The 19,347-nt window shown below is 41.8% G+C and overlaps 1 protein-coding gene across 4 annotated transcripts in view; it reads right to left on the reverse strand.

Annotated features, from left to right (window-relative positions):
* Positions 1–19,347, reverse strand: part of UBFD1 (ubiquitin family domain containing 1) — a 47,715-nt gene that overhangs the window by 10,463 nt on the left and 17,905 nt on the right. For 2 of the 4 annotated variants that reach the window (XM_085629490.1, XM_085629489.1), the window contains exons 4-7: positions 17,703–17,768; positions 16,296–16,401; positions 12,078–12,160; positions 11,748–11,806 (exon numbers count right to left, since the gene is read on the reverse strand). In XM_085629490.1, the coding sequence (XP_085485616.1) occupies positions 11,748–11,806; positions 12,078–12,160; positions 16,296–16,401; positions 17,703–17,768 (314 nt within the window). The remainder of the gene's footprint in view (positions 1–11,747; positions 11,807–12,077; positions 12,161–16,295; positions 16,402–17,702; positions 17,769–19,347) is intronic. The other 2 variants (XM_085629492.1, XM_085629491.1) reach the window with 1 other exon arrangement.

Raw genomic sequence — 19,347 nt, forward strand, 5'->3', positions numbered from 1 at the left:
TTTCAAAGCCCTGGAAACCAGTGTCGCCTTTGCCAGGCTGGAGATTTCAAGATTAATTTGCAAGACTGTGTTCTCATTTTGCAGAGCACTCTAGGAACCAGAAGAATCACAGGGAAGGAGTATATGAAACTGTCCTTAGAAGTGACTGAGAAGACTCCCTTTGGGATACAAGACCGGGCCATCTGCTTGAGAATGACATTTGAAGTTGTGGTGCACAGTGAACATATCCCCCTTTGGTGTCCGCAAGCGAGCAATAATAGATTAAGTTGCCTGCTGTCCAATTGCTACTCACTGGTCTCCAAAACATCAGCTAGGAGCATCCACACAAACATTTATTTTCCACATCTCATACACGTTGTGCATATACATTGTTCTCCATGGCCCAACACCAGAGTTTCTTGGCCTAAAAAACATAAAGGGAGAGATCTATTGTTGTACCGTTTTTCTGTCCGAATTTATACTTACAAATGCCTTGCTCAGAACAGAAAATATTTGAGAGCCAATCTCACTGCCATGGGTTCTGTATGATTTAAATTAAGTTTCTATTAAAAAAGAAACACATTTTCCCTTTCAGGAGGGTGTTCTAATGAGTTCCTCATCCAAGTTTAAAGGCATCTGTTGATAAGAATACCTGGGGGTTCAAATAAATAAATAATACCTGGGGGTTCATGGGAACCAGAGAATGGCCAGCCGGTAAGTTGACTATTATGGTTCACCAAATGAGCAATTTTTATTTATCTCTCTCACATTGACCGTCAAAACAGTCTCAATATTCTGGACGCCACTGTGCATATAAGCGGTTACTGACTGGCCTCACTCCTAAACGGCATTGTGGAACCCTTTGCTTTGACCAATCGCCTGCTTCTGGTCCTAGTTGTACTCATCTAATTTACTTAGGATCACTGAGGAATTTACAGTGTATGTAGATCTAGTTACAGCTATGGAAACATTCTTGCCAATATGGCACAGCTTCTGCATCCTGCGAGCAGAATGTAAGATCTCCACAAACGGAATATTTCAATTTAAAACACTATTTGGATAGTGGAGAGAGACACGGACACACACACACGGAAACACACACACATGGACGCACACGGACCCCCCCCCCCTCCCACCCCCGTATGGCTTTGTAGGAAATGCTTTAACAGCATTGCTGGTTCAAAGATGAGCAACAGCATGACACATTAGTTGTCCGACAGTATGCCTAATCCTTGTGAGGAGGAACATTTTCAAAGTAATAAGCATAAAGGAAGCTCTTTCATGATACCTTTAGAAAAATATGTTCAGCGATCTGGCAGTGAAGCCTTAGAAGTCAAAATCACTTTGCCTCCTCACAGATCTTTCATCCCCAAAGACAGAGCATAGCATCATCCTCACCAAAGAAAATGGAAGGATGAGGCCCTACTCCGAACACATCAATATGGTCATCATATCCTTCTTTTTGAGAATTTTACCTTTTAAGATGTTCCCTTGGCATACATTCCCTTTGGTGTCAATCTGATTTAACGCTTCAACAATCATTTAATTTCTTATTGCCAGAACAAGCATATTATACGCTCCAATAACTCCGGTTGCTCTTCCTGTAAAGAAGGGAGGCATGGTAATTGAGCCAAAACTCCCAGTGAGTGACAGTGTTTAAGGATGTTGAAACAACTTCCAATTTATTTTGTATTCATCAATAATTTGTACATTGAGACATCAATGTATTTCCAAATCAAGTTGTAAAGTTTCAACCAAACTGCAATTGCTTAAGATCTTCTATTGAAAGCTCAAATTGAATGAGGTTTCTGCACTAGGGGAAAGGAGAAGCATTTACTTGAAACTCCTCGGGTTCTCTAAGATCTGTGAACTATTTTAGCGCCCTCCACATCTGTTTGTATGTATAAAAATCCAGACTGGTTTAAATGCATTAAATGGGGGAAATAAGTTCAATATAAGGGACATAACATTGGTGTGTGTGTGTGTATATATGGAAAATGTTACTTACCCTGTAAGCAGCCGTTTGTGGCATGTAGTGTCGTAGATTCACATGCTGTGCATACTCCTGCTATCTAGTGTTGGGCTCAGACACAAACAACTTGTTTTTGTTCGAAGTAGTATTCCGAGTCACGAGGTATAAGGACTCTTCTCTTAGCTGGAAAGGCATATGGGCATCGACTCCATTGTTAAGATTGTTTTTCTGCACAGCGGGTGAAGATGGCGATAGAGCATGAGAAAGCAGAACGATGTACTTGCAACAGAAAAACAAAGTTTTATGAGAAAGAAGATATCTGCACCAACCAATGGCTTCCAAGGAGGGTGGTGCATGTGAATCTACAGAACGACGTGCCACAAAAAAGTTAAGTACAATTTTTAGTTTGTGGCAGGTGTAGCTGTTGACACACATGCCGTGCATAGAATGTAAAGAAGTTCCTCCATAATGCAGTGGTTAGCCACAGGATGTTGTAGAAAACGGAAATACTGTACGTAGGACAGCCTGGCCCATTTAGGTTTGTTTCCTGCTAGGACATCCACACACTAGTGTTTGGTGAACACGCGTGGATCAGGTAGTTGCTTTATAGGTATCAGCCATTGGAATGCTTGCTAGGAAAGCCATTGAGGCTGCACGTTAGAATGCAGTTTTGGCAGAGTAGAGAGTTGCCTTTAGGCTTTGGCATAGCAGGTTAGAATACACTTGCCAGCAAGTTAAAAAATAAAAAAGCTCCTCTAACGTGAGAGCTTGGATCTCACTAACATGTCGGAGGGAAGTGATCTCAACTGAGAAAGTCACCTTCCAGGCTAAAAACTGTAGAAGGTATCCTTGGAGGTATAACCCGCTCGAGCCCTTCCAAGAAAGCTTTAATAACAGGGATTCTGAACAGAGAGGTTGTAGACATCCAAGCTTAGCACTGAATGACAGGAGTATGCACAGCATGTGTATCTATAGCTACACATGCCACAAAAATAAAATTAAAAAAAATAAAAAATTATATATGTGCGTATTTTTTATTTTTAACAACCAACTTAAGAAGAGCAGGTGGCTTAGTTAATCTGCAGCACATAGGACCTTGGTCTGTTTTGGCTGGATCTAGAAGTGAGCCTACAAGAGTGTCATTTAAGAGACCAAAAAGTGATCAAAATAAGCCTGTGAATGCACACAAGGATGACAAAGGTCTTCGAAGAAGTACAGATTCAGTATAGCCCTGGAGCCTTGTTTAGCTTTATCTGTTTGAAGGATTTAAGACCTCCTCGTTAGAAAAAGGAGGTTACATAGTTTTCCCTCTTTTCTAAGACCATCTTATTTAGGACAATGTCAAATGGGTATTGTGATGGTTGTATCCAGGAGTTGGGGGTCGCAGTCAGATAGTTTGGCAACGTTGCAAAACAACCTTCAGTTTCACTTCTTCAAAGGAACAGCTGCCGTCATTCGGATCCTTCAGATCTTGGATGTGAACTGTGTCCTTAATGCTAATGAATTTATAAGATTAGCGTTTCCCAGTCCTGCTCCCTCGCTCGGAGTATTTTACCTTCATGAAATAGGTAGGCTGCTTGCTATAATAATGCAGTGTTGAGTTTCCCCCTGAACAGTAGCCTAAGCTTTTACGGGTTGATTTCCTTTGTGGTTATGTGTTAAGTCAGTCAACCCAAACAGTAAGGCCTAATGGGTGAACTCCCTTATTTCACACATTTTTGCAAAACAGCTAATAAATATCTCTTAATCGCTGCTTTTGATTAAGTGTGCCCTAGACTTATACGTATGCCATCACGATGGCTGGCACACAAATATTGTATGTATGTCACTGATCTTGCTGAAAGCTACCTCGCCCTGGTTCCTGCTTGTTGCATTCATCTGACTTCCTCAGAAGCTCGCCGGACACGCTACGCAGGTCCCGCATCGCCGTGTCATCACCTGTGCCTGGAGTGAGGCTATCACGCTGTGGGCTGTGTTAAGTGCAGCAGGGCTGCGAGCAACAGAACAGGGACTCCATCTCCCAGGAGTCCCTGTGTGAACGATCTGCACCTGGACGCTCTCCCTGCTTGCCACGCCCCCTAACCGCCTCCACACCTTCATAAGTGACCTCGTTCACCGCTGCGCGGGAATGCGCGGGAGCGTCCCGGGAGAAGCCCGGGAGAAGCCCGGGACAAGGGCGGGACAGTCTCCGACTGGTAGAAACTGGACTGGGCCGTGCACTCTGCTCGTATTTGGTGTGGCGCCGCCCCATCCTTTTGTCGGGTTATTGTATTTTATCTTATTGGCCTTGCTCTGTGATCTGGGTTGGTCGCTTATTTTGACCTCTATGTAAGTGTTGTTTTTCAAGCCTTAAGTAGGATTACACTGTATTGGGGCATTCAATGTCTAAGCAAAGGGCGGCCTCGGTATCGAATACCATGGACAATTATTTAGTTCAGGTTGTTGCTAAAATAAATAGGGAGAAGAGATCCTCATTAGGTTTGGGTTCATTCTCTAAGTCTGCTCCGCCTGAATCTATACGGGCCTAACGTCAAGAACTCGATAACAGTGGTATCATTGAAGCAGCATGCGATCAAGCAGACGACCACATTTTTGCTCAGAACACCTCTACGAATTATGTTGTCGGAAGTGAAGAGGAGGCTGAGTTAGAAATATTAGAGGAAAAAGCCCGGTCCCCAGTACCTGTCCCTCGAACTACTAGAGGAGGCAGAAAGGTCCAGCCTAAACGGGGTGGATTACGTTCGGGCAGGAAAAGGCCCGCCTCCCCACCTAGTAATATTGATGTAGCGGACGAAAGTGGATTGATATTGATTGATGATGCGCGTGTGTCCCTAACAAATGAACAGCTTAAAAAGTTTATGTGCATGATTGACTCAAAGATTAAGGGTATCGTCAAGCCTCTGGTAGCTAAAATAGATAAGCTAACGGACGAAGTGACCAGATTAGGGGGGCTACTGAACAAAACTTTAGTTGAGGTAAAAAAAACGCCAGCTGAAGTAGTACAGAGAGTCGAGACCGAAAGGAAAACTACGAGGCCTGATGGAGGTGTGGGTGGGAATCCATTGCCCAAGTGTCCTACTGTGCCGAGATAAATGCAGGAGAAGACGAGTCTGGGGGTGAGGTTCCCCCAGTAAGTCCTACTGCCCTGAATTCATTGAAAGGCTCGGTGGAACTTATTGTTGAGGCCTTCCCCTTAGTTTTGGTTTTAGCTAATGTTCCTCCACTGACGTCTGGCCAGGTGGAATCCACATCTTCCCTGCTGACCAAAGCACTGCACTGGTTAACTAATAACATGGTAATAACCCCTTGGGGTAAGCACCAGTTAGTGGATGAACTAGTCATGGCAAGAAGGGTGGATTGGATAGGAAGTGGTCCAAAAAGATTTAGGGGGGGGACTGTGTTGTGTTGAACTTTACTGACCCGGCAGTACTGACTAATATATTACCAAATTTACTCCCCCCTCAGCGTAGATCAACCAATATCATTCCACTCACACTTGACTTCTTCTATCAAAGGAGGGGAAGTGGCCTCAATCCGAGCATTTTGAGGACAAAATGGAATTTGGTACAAAACAAACGGGGAAGGGCTACCCAAATTAACGAGTGGGGACTCAACATAGAAAATAGGTTCTCAGCTCTATCTAATCTGAACGATTGCGACTGACTTGTTGGGGGCAAGAGTGTAGTACCTTGTGAACCAACTGGCCCAAATAGTTTAAGTACCCTCACCAAGAAGAGCAATGTACGTGGCAAGAAGCCATTGCCAGGTAGTGTGTCGGCTGAGCCTCAATTGTATACTGTTGCATCTATTGTACGCTGTACTTCTGAGATTGACCCGAAAGGAGAGGGTGACATTCTTGCCGCTGGGTTTGGAGGCCGAACAATTGTTGCAGTTTCAGAAGTGGGTAAGGCCATTTATCTTGACCCTGTTCCGAACGCCTTGGCTGGTCCTGCGGCTGAGGTGGGAAAATTAATCTCTTGGAACCTTGCTGGGCTGCGTTCTAAACTTGACTCTGGTGATTGGTTCAGCTTTGTTAACTCCTTTGATGTTTGTGTATTTCAGGAGACTTGGGCATGTGAACCCGTATTTGTGTTGGGATATTTGAATTTTTCTGTGCCCGCTCTAAAAGGCCCAAAGGGGAGACCAATGGGGGGGGTCTCACTATTTGGGTTCGGCAGTCCCTAAATCTATCAATTAAAGCTATGGAAACTAGTCATAGTGATATCCAGTTAATTAAAATGTCTACTGGCACTATAGGAAAACTTGATATTTATAACATCTACGCCAGAGGCAACAAGGGAGGTAGATCAGAGGTATTAATTGCCTTGGGTACCCTTCTTGACACGCATTCGCAAGACAATAATATAGTCATTGCAGGTGATTTCAATCGGACTTTTGAACCTCTAGTCGCTGGTGAAGACTCCCTTGGGGACGAAGAGGATTCTCATTGGGGCATCCCTAGGTTAGAGTTGGCTCCAGTTACATGCTGGACTGAGGATGTGGTCGGTCTGAACGCCTTGTGTTTTGAAAAGGGTTTAAGAGCCTTGAATGGTAGAACAAAATCCGATAAACAAGGGGCTATGACATTTGACAATGGGCGGCACAAAAGCAGAATAGACTATGTATTCTGTAGTATGACCTTATGGCCTAGGGTCTGCGACATGGAGGTTGTTGACCACAACCCCTTATGCGTGGAGCATGAATGGTGGCTAGCTACCAATGGTCTCATAGGCCCTAATACTCTTGTTCCACCCTTGGTTGTTCCAGCAAATGATATGAGGAGGTTAAGGTGGGACAGGGTAGCAACCGATCAACAGGCCATTGATAAAATCAATTCTGAAACAGATAAAGCGATATTAGCTATGGAATCCGCTAATCCCTTTGCAGCTGGACTGGGTTGGGTGGTCAAAATTCATGACACTCTCTTTAGTATGATTAAAGATCAGTTTTTGAAGCCTGCCAAGCGTTACGGGGTGAGAGCCCGCAAAGGTGCAAAATGGTACAATGCTAACTGTAGAAATGCACGACTTGCTTTAGGTCGTGTCATCAAGAGGAGGGAGCCCGTGTCTATCCGGCTAGCCAGGAAGGATTATAAAGCTTGTATAGTGAAGGCTAAGAAAGCCTGGGACGAGCACCACTGGACTGAACTAAAACGTGCTAGTGATAGAAAAGATTCTAGAGCGTTTTGGACCATTGTCAAGTGGGGAGGTGAGGGAGTGGTGGAGCCCCCTAATAACAATGTTCCACAGGATGATTGGGTAAAATTCTTTAGCACCCAGTATGCTGAGACATGTCAGAATGTAAGAGAAGATAGTATTTGTCTACCAACTTCTCAGGATAATCTCTTTAGTTATAAAGAGATTATGATTGCACTAAGCTCAGTAAATAGTGGGCGCGCCCCAGGGCTAGATGGCGTACCTGCTGATATTTTTATAAGTGATAAGGAACGGTGGTGTAAATACATCTACCGACTTATTAATACTATTGCGAAAGGAGCAGAGGTTCCGAAATCTTGGAGGGGTGCTATATTCATCCCAGTGTATAAAAAGGGCGATCGATCAAAGCCTGGTAACTGTAGGCCGATAAGCCTCATTGATACCGCGCAAAAGATAGTAGGGCGGGTGATAGTAAACAGGCTTCTTGACTGGGCTGATGATAATAATGCTCTGTCACCCTTCCAAGCAGGTTTTCGTAGGGCTACAAGTACGGTGGACCAGGTATTCCGGTTTCAACTACTGCAATGGAGGACTGTGGTGGTGGGGGTGGGGGGGGGGGGGGGCTTTTTTATGCGGCTTTCGTCGATTTACGGGCTGCCTTCGACCTGGTGCCACGGTCGAAGCTGTGGTTTGTTCTTAAGGATTTGGGGATGCCAGAGGTGCTACTGTCACCGATAATGCGGCTTCATGAGTTAACTTTTGCTAAAATCCAGTGGGGTGGTCAGGGGATGGTCACAGCGGACTTCCCTGTTGAACGAGGTGTTCGACAAGGGTGGTCAATGGCACCAACCATGTTTACTTTGTATATTAATGGTGTGGTCGCCCGTATGCTATCAGCGCAGGTGGACGCTCCCTCGCTTTCTGGTACAAAAATTCCCATTCTAATGTTTGCGGACGACACGCTCATTCTATCTAAGACCCTAAGTGGTCTGCAGCGTGCTCTGTCCATTTTTGATCAATTCTGTGGGGAACACGGTCTTGAGGTCAACGTGACTAAAACAAAACTCATGATTTTTAATCCCCATCCTAGTTTTAAATCAAAGATTATCATGAGTGGTCGTCCTCTTGAGGTGGTGAACTCCTTTACGTATCTGGGTATTCTCATTGCTGACAATAGTAGGTGGTGCCAGCATATAGATATTGCTACCTTGAGGCATAAGCAATTATCAGGTGCTATTAGCTCGGAACACAGAAAATCTTTGACGAAACCCGTTAAGCCTGCCTTGCAGGTTTACGAAGCGAAGGCGCTTGGGTCAGCTCTTTACGGGGCGGAGCTGTGGGGGTTCGAGAAGTTGAATACCCTACAAGCTTCGGAAAACAAGTTCTTCCGGGCAATTACAGGCACCCCGAAAAGTACTCCGCTGTTGCCTTTAAGGTACGATCTAGGTAGGAAACAAGTTTCCGATCTAGCTAGACTACACCCAATTCTATACTGGAGAAGGCTCTGGACGACTCCCGAGCTTTCCCATTATGCTGATGGTTTTGAAGACGTTATCAAAGCGGATTCATTCCATAAAATAGGGTGGCTCAAATCGCTGAAGGTAACATTGTTTGAATTAGGTTTGAGCTCGCTTTGGCTAGATCCAGCAGGAGCAACATTTCCTACCAAGAGTGTCTTGAAAAATATCTATTGGGACTACGTTGCCATTAGGAGTATGAGTAGCTTTAGCACAGGGTCCATGACAGTGGGATTCCTTGAGGCGAAATTGTATCCTGCCCTGGAACCCTACTGGGATATTATAACCAAACCAGGTGATAGAAAACTTCTCTTCCAGTTGAGAGCCGGTGCCCTCCCCCTAAGAAGTCTTATACGGAAATGGGGAGGTGGGGTGTGTGATATCTGCCCAGCCTGTGGTTTGGGGAAAGAAACTCTTGGCCATTTTTTATTTTCTTGTAAGGCCTATTGTGTGCCTAGACGTGTATGGTTATCTCCAATGTGTAGGAACCTGGGGACTAATTGTAGTACTGTTGCCCTGCGAATTATATGTTCGAGTACTCTGTCTTGGATTTCAATTGCCACTGCTAAGTACATCGGATGGGCCTGGTCGATCAGGCAGAGACTGCTAGTCAACTGACTATTCTCTGCCTGGATAATTTTTCTGCACGTTTAGAGTTATGGCTTTTAGATATTTGTGTTTTTTAACCAAGTACATTTTATTCTTGTATAAACTTTTATCTTACTTGTTAACCTTGTAATAGGTGAAATTATTGTAATAAATTTTTTTATTTGAGACAACTGTGAATTGTTTGCTTTATTCCGACTGTTTAGTTTAATTGTTTTTTAATTGGTGCATGTTCTGCTTTTATGAGTGCTAACTCGAATAAAGCATTATTTGACTTGACTTGTATGTAGGTCACCTAATTGGCTTGTGCAACAAGGTCACTCGATAGTCATCGTCCAGGACTTAACCTTACTGTTTGGACCTGCTAGAGCTAATGTCATTGCTACTGGCACATATTTCACTTTATTTTTCCGTCTGTTTGATATCATGCTTTAGCATTCTTCTCCATTCTGAGACCCGTGCAGTTTATCATCATTCAATATAGTGCAGTCTCCTTCTAGGACTAACCCCCTTCAGCAAATTGTACCAGGATGGAACCTGGTTGAGAAACTTTTGTCCAACTCCTCCTTTGACAATGACAAGTCTCGTTTCTTTGCTTTCTTAGACGTAGTCATGAGGTGGACGGTTTTGTTAAACAACTCAAGTGGCCTTTATCTTGACAGAGGCCAAACTTTGTAGCAGAAGGAGCCTGTGAGTCCTGAGGCCCAACCTGTAAATCAAAACACATCACATGTTGCAGACTATACTAAGACTGGAATCCTAGAGTGAGGATGTAGTACTGAAATACTCTGACAAAGTTACGCTTTTAATTTCAATAGTACTAAACATGTCCTGCAGTCCGTGATTATAACCCGTTTCTTCAAAACATCTATGAAGTTGCACCAGAATCCACATTTTTATGTGTAGTTTACAGAGCATCCCCACTGCTGGGAGTTCCTATAAGAGTGCAAATCCTGGTAAAGACGCTCATCCAGCTCTAATTATTCACAAATTGGATATCACGCAAAAGATTCCGTACAGGCCAATGTTGCACATTCATTTAATGGGTGAATCCAATAGATGTGGGTCACATGGAACATTAATGCGAGCTATCTGAAACAAGCTTGCGGCATCACGCCTTTTGTCAGAAAATTCGGAGAGTTATTAAATCCTGCTTTGGTTCGTAATTGGATACTGCTCGGTAGTTGATTTAATCAACTAAGGTTATTTTTCCTTCAATTTTATCAGTGAGGGGGAAGTTATCAGATGAAAGAATCTCCTTGCACTGGGACATTAAACTATTTACCTGCTTCTTCATCTGGCCAAGTATTAGTTTTGTCCCCACTCTTCGAATTAGGTTGTTCTTTAGACTTTGAGCTCTGAACTTGTTGTTTTTGATAATTCAGTTTTCAACTGGGGCAGTTTCCTCTGAAATCCTTTTTTTAATTCTTTCGTTTTTTCCTTTTGTCCAAGCTATTTTTCATCATTTCTATTGCTCTTTTTACTTGTAATATGCAATATTTCTTATATTATGCAATTAATTATTGTAAAGCATGTTGGTTCAAAATTCCAGTAACTACATATGCCCTTACCAATCGAGAAGAGGAAATGCCAAACAATGAAAGGATCTCTGGGAAGGATCCATATGGACAACATTCACATTAACAGCCCCTCTGAGCAATGATGGTGGAAAACAAAGAGCAAACAGAACATTGGTTATGTCAGGTGTTTTTGGGTACGAATGTATAATTAACTGTCCCTTATTCAACGTTTTATATCTTTGGAGGTCCAGCATCAACATACAATGCGAACAATTCTTTTGCAGGAAGAACCATGGTGCTGGTGTACTTTTCCATCTCCACTGATAGCCCATGTACCCAGTTACCTGTGAAATGTACCTTAGGGTGATCCTCCACCCTGTGAACAGTGCCCTGCATGAAGTATCACCGCAGCATGCTAAAAACCTTCCTAAATGACCTACCAAGCCACGTTCCACTGTCAAATTAGACTGCCTGTCCACACAACATCCCTGCCAGCTGACTTATGCACATATTCTTCAAAGCACATCGCCATCATAGTAATTGTCCTGCTCAGACTTCAAATTATTGTAACTCAAATCATTGTATTATATCGGCCTTCCCATAGTGACACGGATAACTTCTTTGAAGATGCCGCTTCTGCATCCCCCTTTATGTCTCTCGTACCTCAATATGAAGAAACACAAATTCCACTGTCTATTCTCTATCCAACCACTTGCTCTCCAAAACAAGATGCTCACTCATTTTCATGGCAAACCACCAGAATATAAGTAAACATTTTCATATAACGGGGCAACACCGGTCACAATGGCAATGAGTAAGTTTCAAATAAATGTCACCCGAACTAAAAATAGTTATTAAACATTTATTGGGATCAAAGTTGCCTCAAGATGATTGAAGGATTTCTGAAGCGGATGCTTGACACAAAATATACTATTCGTAGGCAAAAATATAACCAACACTCTTTCAACTATGAATAACAAACGGAATAGCTACTTACACGACCATCCAGAATGAGCTGTGAAGCCTCATCAAGGGTTGGAAAGTGCTACACACAGGCTACAATACAATACAATACAATAGTTGAAGGCAGATGATTTTTTTGCTGATTTTTTGCTTACCTTATCTTACCAATGCTGTGTGTGTTGGTGACAGGCTGTAGATTAAAAAATACTTTGACCGGAATGTGTGAGATAATGTTTCTCACCACAGACAAATCAATGGTGAGGTACTGGCCTCTCGGAGCCACTACCTTCCTATACAATGTGTACCTACACTGGCTGTGCGCAATCCTCTCATGCAAGCTCCTGTTTAATGACAAATTACTTACCATCATGTAATAATCTTCATGTTCTTCAATTACTTCTGTGATCACATTTTTAATAGACCCCATGGGTATTTTCTCTGTTCTTTCTGTATCAAACAAATAATTAAGATGGCTTGATCAGTACACAACACACATACAGGGGCACAGCAGGATACACACTACAAGAGCTGAACTTTAGCACAGAATTCCAAGAGCAGAAGGTGGGTAACAATAATAAAATATGTACTGTACTCTGCCCTTCATTTCAGCTGACCCAAGGGGGGGCCAAAACAACATCAAGCAAGGCAAGCAACAAGCCCCTCACAAGATGCATCACAGCCTGTAAGTCATACATGCATAGTTTCAGTCCGGTGTCACAGGTGGGACTGTATCACATATTAAAATCCTCAACATACTCAGCAAAAGCCAGCTAGCCTAAAACATCTCTAACCCAGTCAGAAAGCTGCAGAGTATCCCAGATTATAACCACTAAACTGTTCACCACAATAACTGGTAAAGATTACACCTTGGAATTAAGACCGTGAGATGGCCCCGCAAGATATGATGGGTGCATGGTTAATAAGCTTTGACAGTATGGAAGAAAGGCTCAGAATGACACCACTAGAAGATTTGCTCCGAGTCATGGTTTGATCACAACAAAGACCAACTAAAATCAGTCAAGCTCAGTTAGCCCTGTAACACACCTTCTTTGAGAACATCGGATACCCTGCCCCCTCACATAATCTCCCTCTTAAAATAGGCTGCTGGAAAAAACATCAAAACTAAAGATGGATTGTAGTCAAGAGGCCTGCAATTATGGGGTAGGATACCACATCCTCTGCTTTCTATTGAGCAAACACCCATTTGGTCTAGCAAGGATCAGAAAATCAAGCATATTGCAGTATATGCTCACATTTATTGTTAAATCAGAGGACTATAAAAATACACCAACTTTAACAAATAGATTGCTAATTTGCTAAAATGTCTAAGAGATTGCCACACTCAACTTGTCACCTAGTGTCATATCTGGGTTTCATAATCATTCTTGTGAGCCCACATTTATCCTCCCCCCCCCCCCCCCCGCCCGAGTTTTATATAGCGCTCACTAGACCCGAGACATCGGGGATCAGAGCGCTTTACATGAGTACCAGTTGCGTTACAGTTGGACACATTCATTTTTGTTAGGCACGGGGAGATTGAGTGATTTGTCCAGAATCACAGGGTGTTGAGCATCGTTGCCGAGAATTGAACCCAGTTCCTCAGTTTCGAGGTTGACCGCTCTAGCTATAAGGCTACATCCATTTATATTTTCTTCTCTGCCAGTTTGGCCTATGCATCAATTACTAAGTGCACTCGTTGGAGTTCCCTCACCCCTTTTGTTGTAGTAGTAGGAGGAGGATGCCCTCCAAACACTAATAACGTATTACAAGATGTCCAGCAACTGTTATCAGAACCTCTATAAAATTAATGTAACTCCCCCACACCCGTATCGTGCACATCATTTTATATAACAAATATTAATAACATCACTATACAAGGTAGTTTGAACCTCAATATGTCTGAGATTTTCTTTAAGACTTCTTCCCAACACAATGGGAGAGGTGGACACAATACGAACATACAAGTCCAGTCACCCAACTGCTTTTATTTATAGACTGGTCCAAAGCTATATGATCGACTTTCTCACAAAGCTCTATATTGGATAAAGTAACAAGACATTAACAACCTAGCTGGAATCAGAGTATCATGCATAGTTTGTCATCTGATCCCAAGAAGATCGCCTATGAAAGATCTGAGCATCATTTTTCAATAGGACTTCTCCACTTTGAGATATTGCCAAATTCCCAATATAACAAGTTGTAACTTTGACATCCTTTTATTTAAAGGCAATTATCATGGTTAAATAATGTCTCTCCCAAAGCATTAACAGTTCTCTTAAGGAATTAGAAACGGTGCTGCAGTAATGCCTGGGTACATGTCCAACAGTATCATGTCACTCAAAACCTCATCTTCGGATGTCTTTAGCTGCAGTCCACATCTAATAAATGCGCATTCCAGGGGAGTGTAAAATATCCACATCTGGGCTTGCATTTTTTGCTGGTTTTGAACCAGGTTCAGTTATATTGTATTAACGACTTAAAATACTTTTATTAAACACATATTTAAGCAGTTTAAACTGAAACAATGAGATTTCTCCTTTATAAAGGAGCCATCATTACTTCATGGAATGCAGAGATGTCCATTCGGAATCATAGTACAACAATGTGCATGACTTAAGCCAAAGCCCAATAGCAAAGCTAAAGAACACCATTCAGGTGCAGCCCAGCCTTTAAGTTCCTCCAGACAATACTCGCCAAATAGTTAAATTAATAAGAAGTCTTTGCATATACCAAATTTGACAATTCTAACGTGGGTACAATATGCCTAAAAAGAATTCTGTGATGATATAGATTGATAATACTCACTGCTGTAGCGCATTTCTTGGCTCTAACATAGATTAATTTTAAATCCCAAAACCTAGGAAAACCACTCTATTGTTGATTATTATTTATGCCAATCATCTGCTTAATGTTCTTTCAGAGGAGTATTACATTATCTGAGTTTGCCAATACCAGTGTTTTGACCAATTTCTAATTTATGCTCATTTCTGCAGTATGCATTATCTGAAGATGAGGATCCATAAACGAAGAAAATAAAATGTGAAAAGGGGTGCTCCACGCTTTGGACCACTGGAATAATAAATAAGGAAAGCAACCCATCATTGAGAAAAGTCGGAGCGTTTTGAGCCTGGTAGAGAGTTTAAAGTCCCTTATATTAATGAGGCTTAATCCCAACCTACCCATCTCAGTCACGGGGAAGGCTGCACGCACTCCATCAAAAGTCCGTCAGCATCCAAACTAATAACCAAGAGTTGGGAATCCGCCATGATGGCAAGGTTATATATGTAATCTACACTTGTTTTTATCGGAATTAAAAATTCGGCAATATGCTCCAGAACCAGAATTAACATTATAAAAATATAAATACATCCTAGAATTGTATGTGTTTTAAATTTGATTTGTATACACTGTAGAAATTCTACATATTGGTAATGGGATAGTTTTTCTATTGCGCATTATATTTTTGGTATGAGTCCCATCAACAAACTCCGGACCCCAAATATGTAAAGAAACATCCCATTCTTTAGTAAGATATCTGTGTTTAATGGCAAACTGGCCACTTGATCCAGTCACAATATTTATTTTCCCTTGAGTAGATAGATGGTCTTAGCTAGTATGCTGAAATCTGTGTTGCAATGCCAGTACATTATGGTAGACTTCCAAGCACACACCAGAGTGGACAAGAATTCCATTTTAAATAAAATCTTCTTGCGCTTCTAACAGCAACCAAAACTCTTAAGTCATTTATCTAATTTTTAGACAATAATATCAGAATTAAAACTTGCAGGACAGCAGCAAATGTTGGAACTGCTCTGGTGAACCCTGCTCTGTCCTAACACCAGTGGTGTGGACACAGGCAGAGCCAGCACTTATGCCTCTGGATGTCTTCACGGCCTGTTGGAGCCACATGGCTCTACTACTAATTAATTTAAGAGAGTTCCCAGTTATCTCTATAAATCACTGAAGTGTAAGAGGAATGACAGTGTAGGACTGATGAGCTACTTAGAAAAAGAACGGGTACTACACAAATTGAAGTTCACAAGAATGTTAGAAAATAGAGTTTTATGCAGGCTAATAATTGGTGCATTAATATGAACAAACCAATACCCCATGGTTCTCTAAAGAAAAGACCTTCATTCAAAGAGTTAACAATACTGTTCAAGATGTCAGAATATCCGAAGATGAAAATACTAAGAGTTATCAAAGACGTTTTGGCTTAATGCATACATTGAAGCAGGCTACAGATGTAGCTGTACAGACAGGAATGCCTGGTATACAGATGGACAAAGGTAAGACTCCGAATATTTAGTGTTTTGGATAATAAATACAGCTTATTTGATTGGTTGAGGTTCAAGACGAACAACAGGCCTGAAGCATCACTTAGGTAAAGCCAAATGTCAGATCTATCTATGCCCGAGTCCACAAGTTGCTAATATCAGCTGTTTTGTTACACCATCCAAAAAACTACGTTCCCAGACAACCATTTCCTTCGCCATGCCTCACAAATAGGCACCCATGATCAGAAAGATACATATATTTTAGAGTCACATTTATCAACTGCTGCCATGCCCTGTTCATTCACCTTTCGTCCCGATCCAAAGCTGATCTTGTTCCAATTTAAAGGTGAGTCGGACTTTGCCACCTGACTTGTTGTACATGCCGGCTAAGGGTACAGTGGGCAAACGTTCCTAAACAAAAACACAATGAGTGATTACAGAGGAGAAAATTAGTGATTACAGAGGAGAAAGCCACAAACCTCAACCACTGTCATTTGGCCCGAACCACAGGGCAAAAGGGTCCCCTTGAAGGGAAAGGTGGAGGTATAAGGAAAAAACGTAATTACCTTTCAATCGTAGCAAAGTAGAATCAGGAAAGAGACTAGAGAAAATACCCATGGGCTTGCTTCACTCCTCACATACAATGGTGTGATGTTCTTGCTGTTACATTATAAATACTCCATAACCAAGTAGGTTTTGCGACTCTGCAGATGCTGAACTGTGCATTCTCAATCTACTAGAAACAAAATGCTCTCTATGCCAATAAGGGAACATCGAATACCACCCACTTCCATGCATAGCTGCTACGAAAGGAACTCGAATCAAATGAATGGAAGGTGGCTTAGGGACTAGGTTTTCCTGTCACTTATTTTGTTTGCATGTAATGCAGTCTTCAGCAAGGGGTAGTGACTTGCCACACTCACTGTGCTGGTTTGAAACATGTTTTCCCCACCCAAAGACTATATCAGTCAAAACAGAGGATAAAAAAATAAAATTAAAAAAAAAGACAGTTGGGCTCCAGAAAAAGTGATGAAATAAGCGTATTTTAATATCTACTTTTGGAAGCAGGTAGTAAAATTTATTTTGGATAGAAAAAAACATTGCTCATTCCATGCGGGATAATCTTTACATGAGCAAAATAAAGTGAGATTTTTTTTTAAATGGGCATTTCTGCTGTAACTTGTGGGTTCCTTGTAACTGGTCATTTGGGAAATTTCTATTAATCAGATCTGGTAGCAACAGTACTACAGTCTGGTCTTGTGGCACTTAACTGCTCCTGAACCTGTGCTGCACAGATCAGTAGGGTGGGGTGGTAGGAAGCACAGGTGGTCTCCAGGACACTTCTTACCCCCTGTATTATTCAGCTAGGTATACTGACCTAATTACATCATGTAAAACAGGCCAACATGCCATTTATCGCTAAAGAGAAATGAATGGAAGCATGAAAGCAGGGTGGAGAAGAAATTACATGCAAATGGTGGGGGGTGGGGCGGAATACAGTGATTTACAAAGAAGCAAGAAGAGTGAAAAGATTTGGGGAGTTAGGCAAGGAAATGTGCAAGCAAATTCCATCGCAGTGTAAAAAGAATCTATTACCACTGTTAAGGAAATAACACATTCCATCGGAGGCAAACACAATGCAAGTTTGAATGACGTGCTTATTCGGTCACCCGCTACTTTGAACAGACCTCTTAAAGGTACAATTTACTCACCGGTGCACCTTTAATGGCTGGCATCACATCATCCGGTTTGCCTTTATCTAACACTTTTCTGTGTTGCTGTAAGATAACAAAATAAATAGTAATTTACAATTTTCTTGCATCAACGTTAGAACACTTCTTGCTAGAATTAAATGGCCTTAAACAGACACCGGTCTTCCTTATTTTCAGCTACTGTCTGGCAGATTTGTACTCAAATTGAAAATAGTTTCCAGGCCTCCGTATTTCCACAACAAATTGAGGGGTACATGCTTCAAGCTCTTTTCTGGTTGCCGTTTGCGGATGGAAAAGGGCCTTTTCTGACGCATGTACCTTTTTCCATTGGCAATTTAGGGAATCGCAATTTATTGAGATTCCCTAAATTGCAAATGCATTTAGGGAATCGCAATTTGCGATTCCCTAAATGCGATGCATGTAGCCTTTCCTAAATGTGAATGTGCATTTAGGAATCGTTAATTACCATCAACTTCAAGTTGATGGTAATTTGTGCATGCATTGAAAAATGCACAAAAATAAATGTTTCTAAGTGCCATGTAGCGCACACATGCCCTTAGGGCATGTATGTGCTACACATGTGCACACTTACCTTTTTTTGGGAGGTGCTTCATGGGGGCCTTAGTCCCCCGGGCACCCTTGGATTTCCATTCGCAATTTTGGATTAACAATTTGGTAATCGCAAATTGCGAATGCATTACCATTCATTCTTACTGACCTGTAGGCCCATAGGAATGAATGGAGTCACATTAGGTAATAGCAATTCGCAATTCCCAAATCAATATTAGCTAATGTTAAGGAATCGCAAAATGTATTGCGATTCCTACATGCATAGGCATTTGCGATTACCAAATAGTGATACCTTAAAAATCGGTATTTGGAAATGGGGAGTTTGATGCATGTGCCCCTAAGTGTCCACTGGAATATGAGCCCTTTGCACTAATGCTTTTTACCCACTCCCTCCAGAACACCACTTTCTTCTTCCACCAGGACAATAGCTGCAAAATGAGTTCAGTTTATTTCTATCTGAAAAAAAGGCTTTCTGTGGTCCTAGAACATCACTTAATTTTGGAGCATATGTAAATTACTTCCACTAACCAACAAAATGCATCATAACCTCCTCAAACTACTTCCTTACTTACTGGTGACTATTTGCATCCACAATCAATTAAGGTGAATGATTGGTGCACACTGGGGTATAAGATCAGGACAGGGACTTGAAGCTTCGAGTACTTAAATATTTCATATAATCATTCTCCATTTCATGGACTTTCATTTTGTAACCTGATAAATACAGTAATATAGAACATCTAAGCTTAGAGCTTTACTATTTAAGAAATGAAAAAAAAAACAGACGTTGCTCTTTCGCAAGATATATTTAAAGAGAAAGGCCTTTAGGCTGTTATTGGAAGGGCAAAGAAGTTAGTTATTGTAGACACGGAGTATGTTTTGGAGATGTGTTGTTCGGTTCACTGGGGAGATGCGAGCCCAGGAAAGAGAAAATTGTCTATTATGAAGATGGAGGCGGGACCTGGACGATGGTGGGAGGTCTTAAGAAAGAAAGGCCTCGTTTAGTGGATATGGTGAAAGGGAGGTACTACCACAAGGTAGATATTTTTTCAAGAAGATAGGTAGGAAACCAGAG

This window comes from Triturus cristatus, chromosome 10 (genome assembly GCF_964204655.1).
Source record: "Triturus cristatus chromosome 10, aTriCri1.1, whole genome shotgun sequence".
NCBI lineage: Eukaryota > Metazoa > Chordata > Amphibia > Caudata > Salamandridae > Triturus > Triturus cristatus.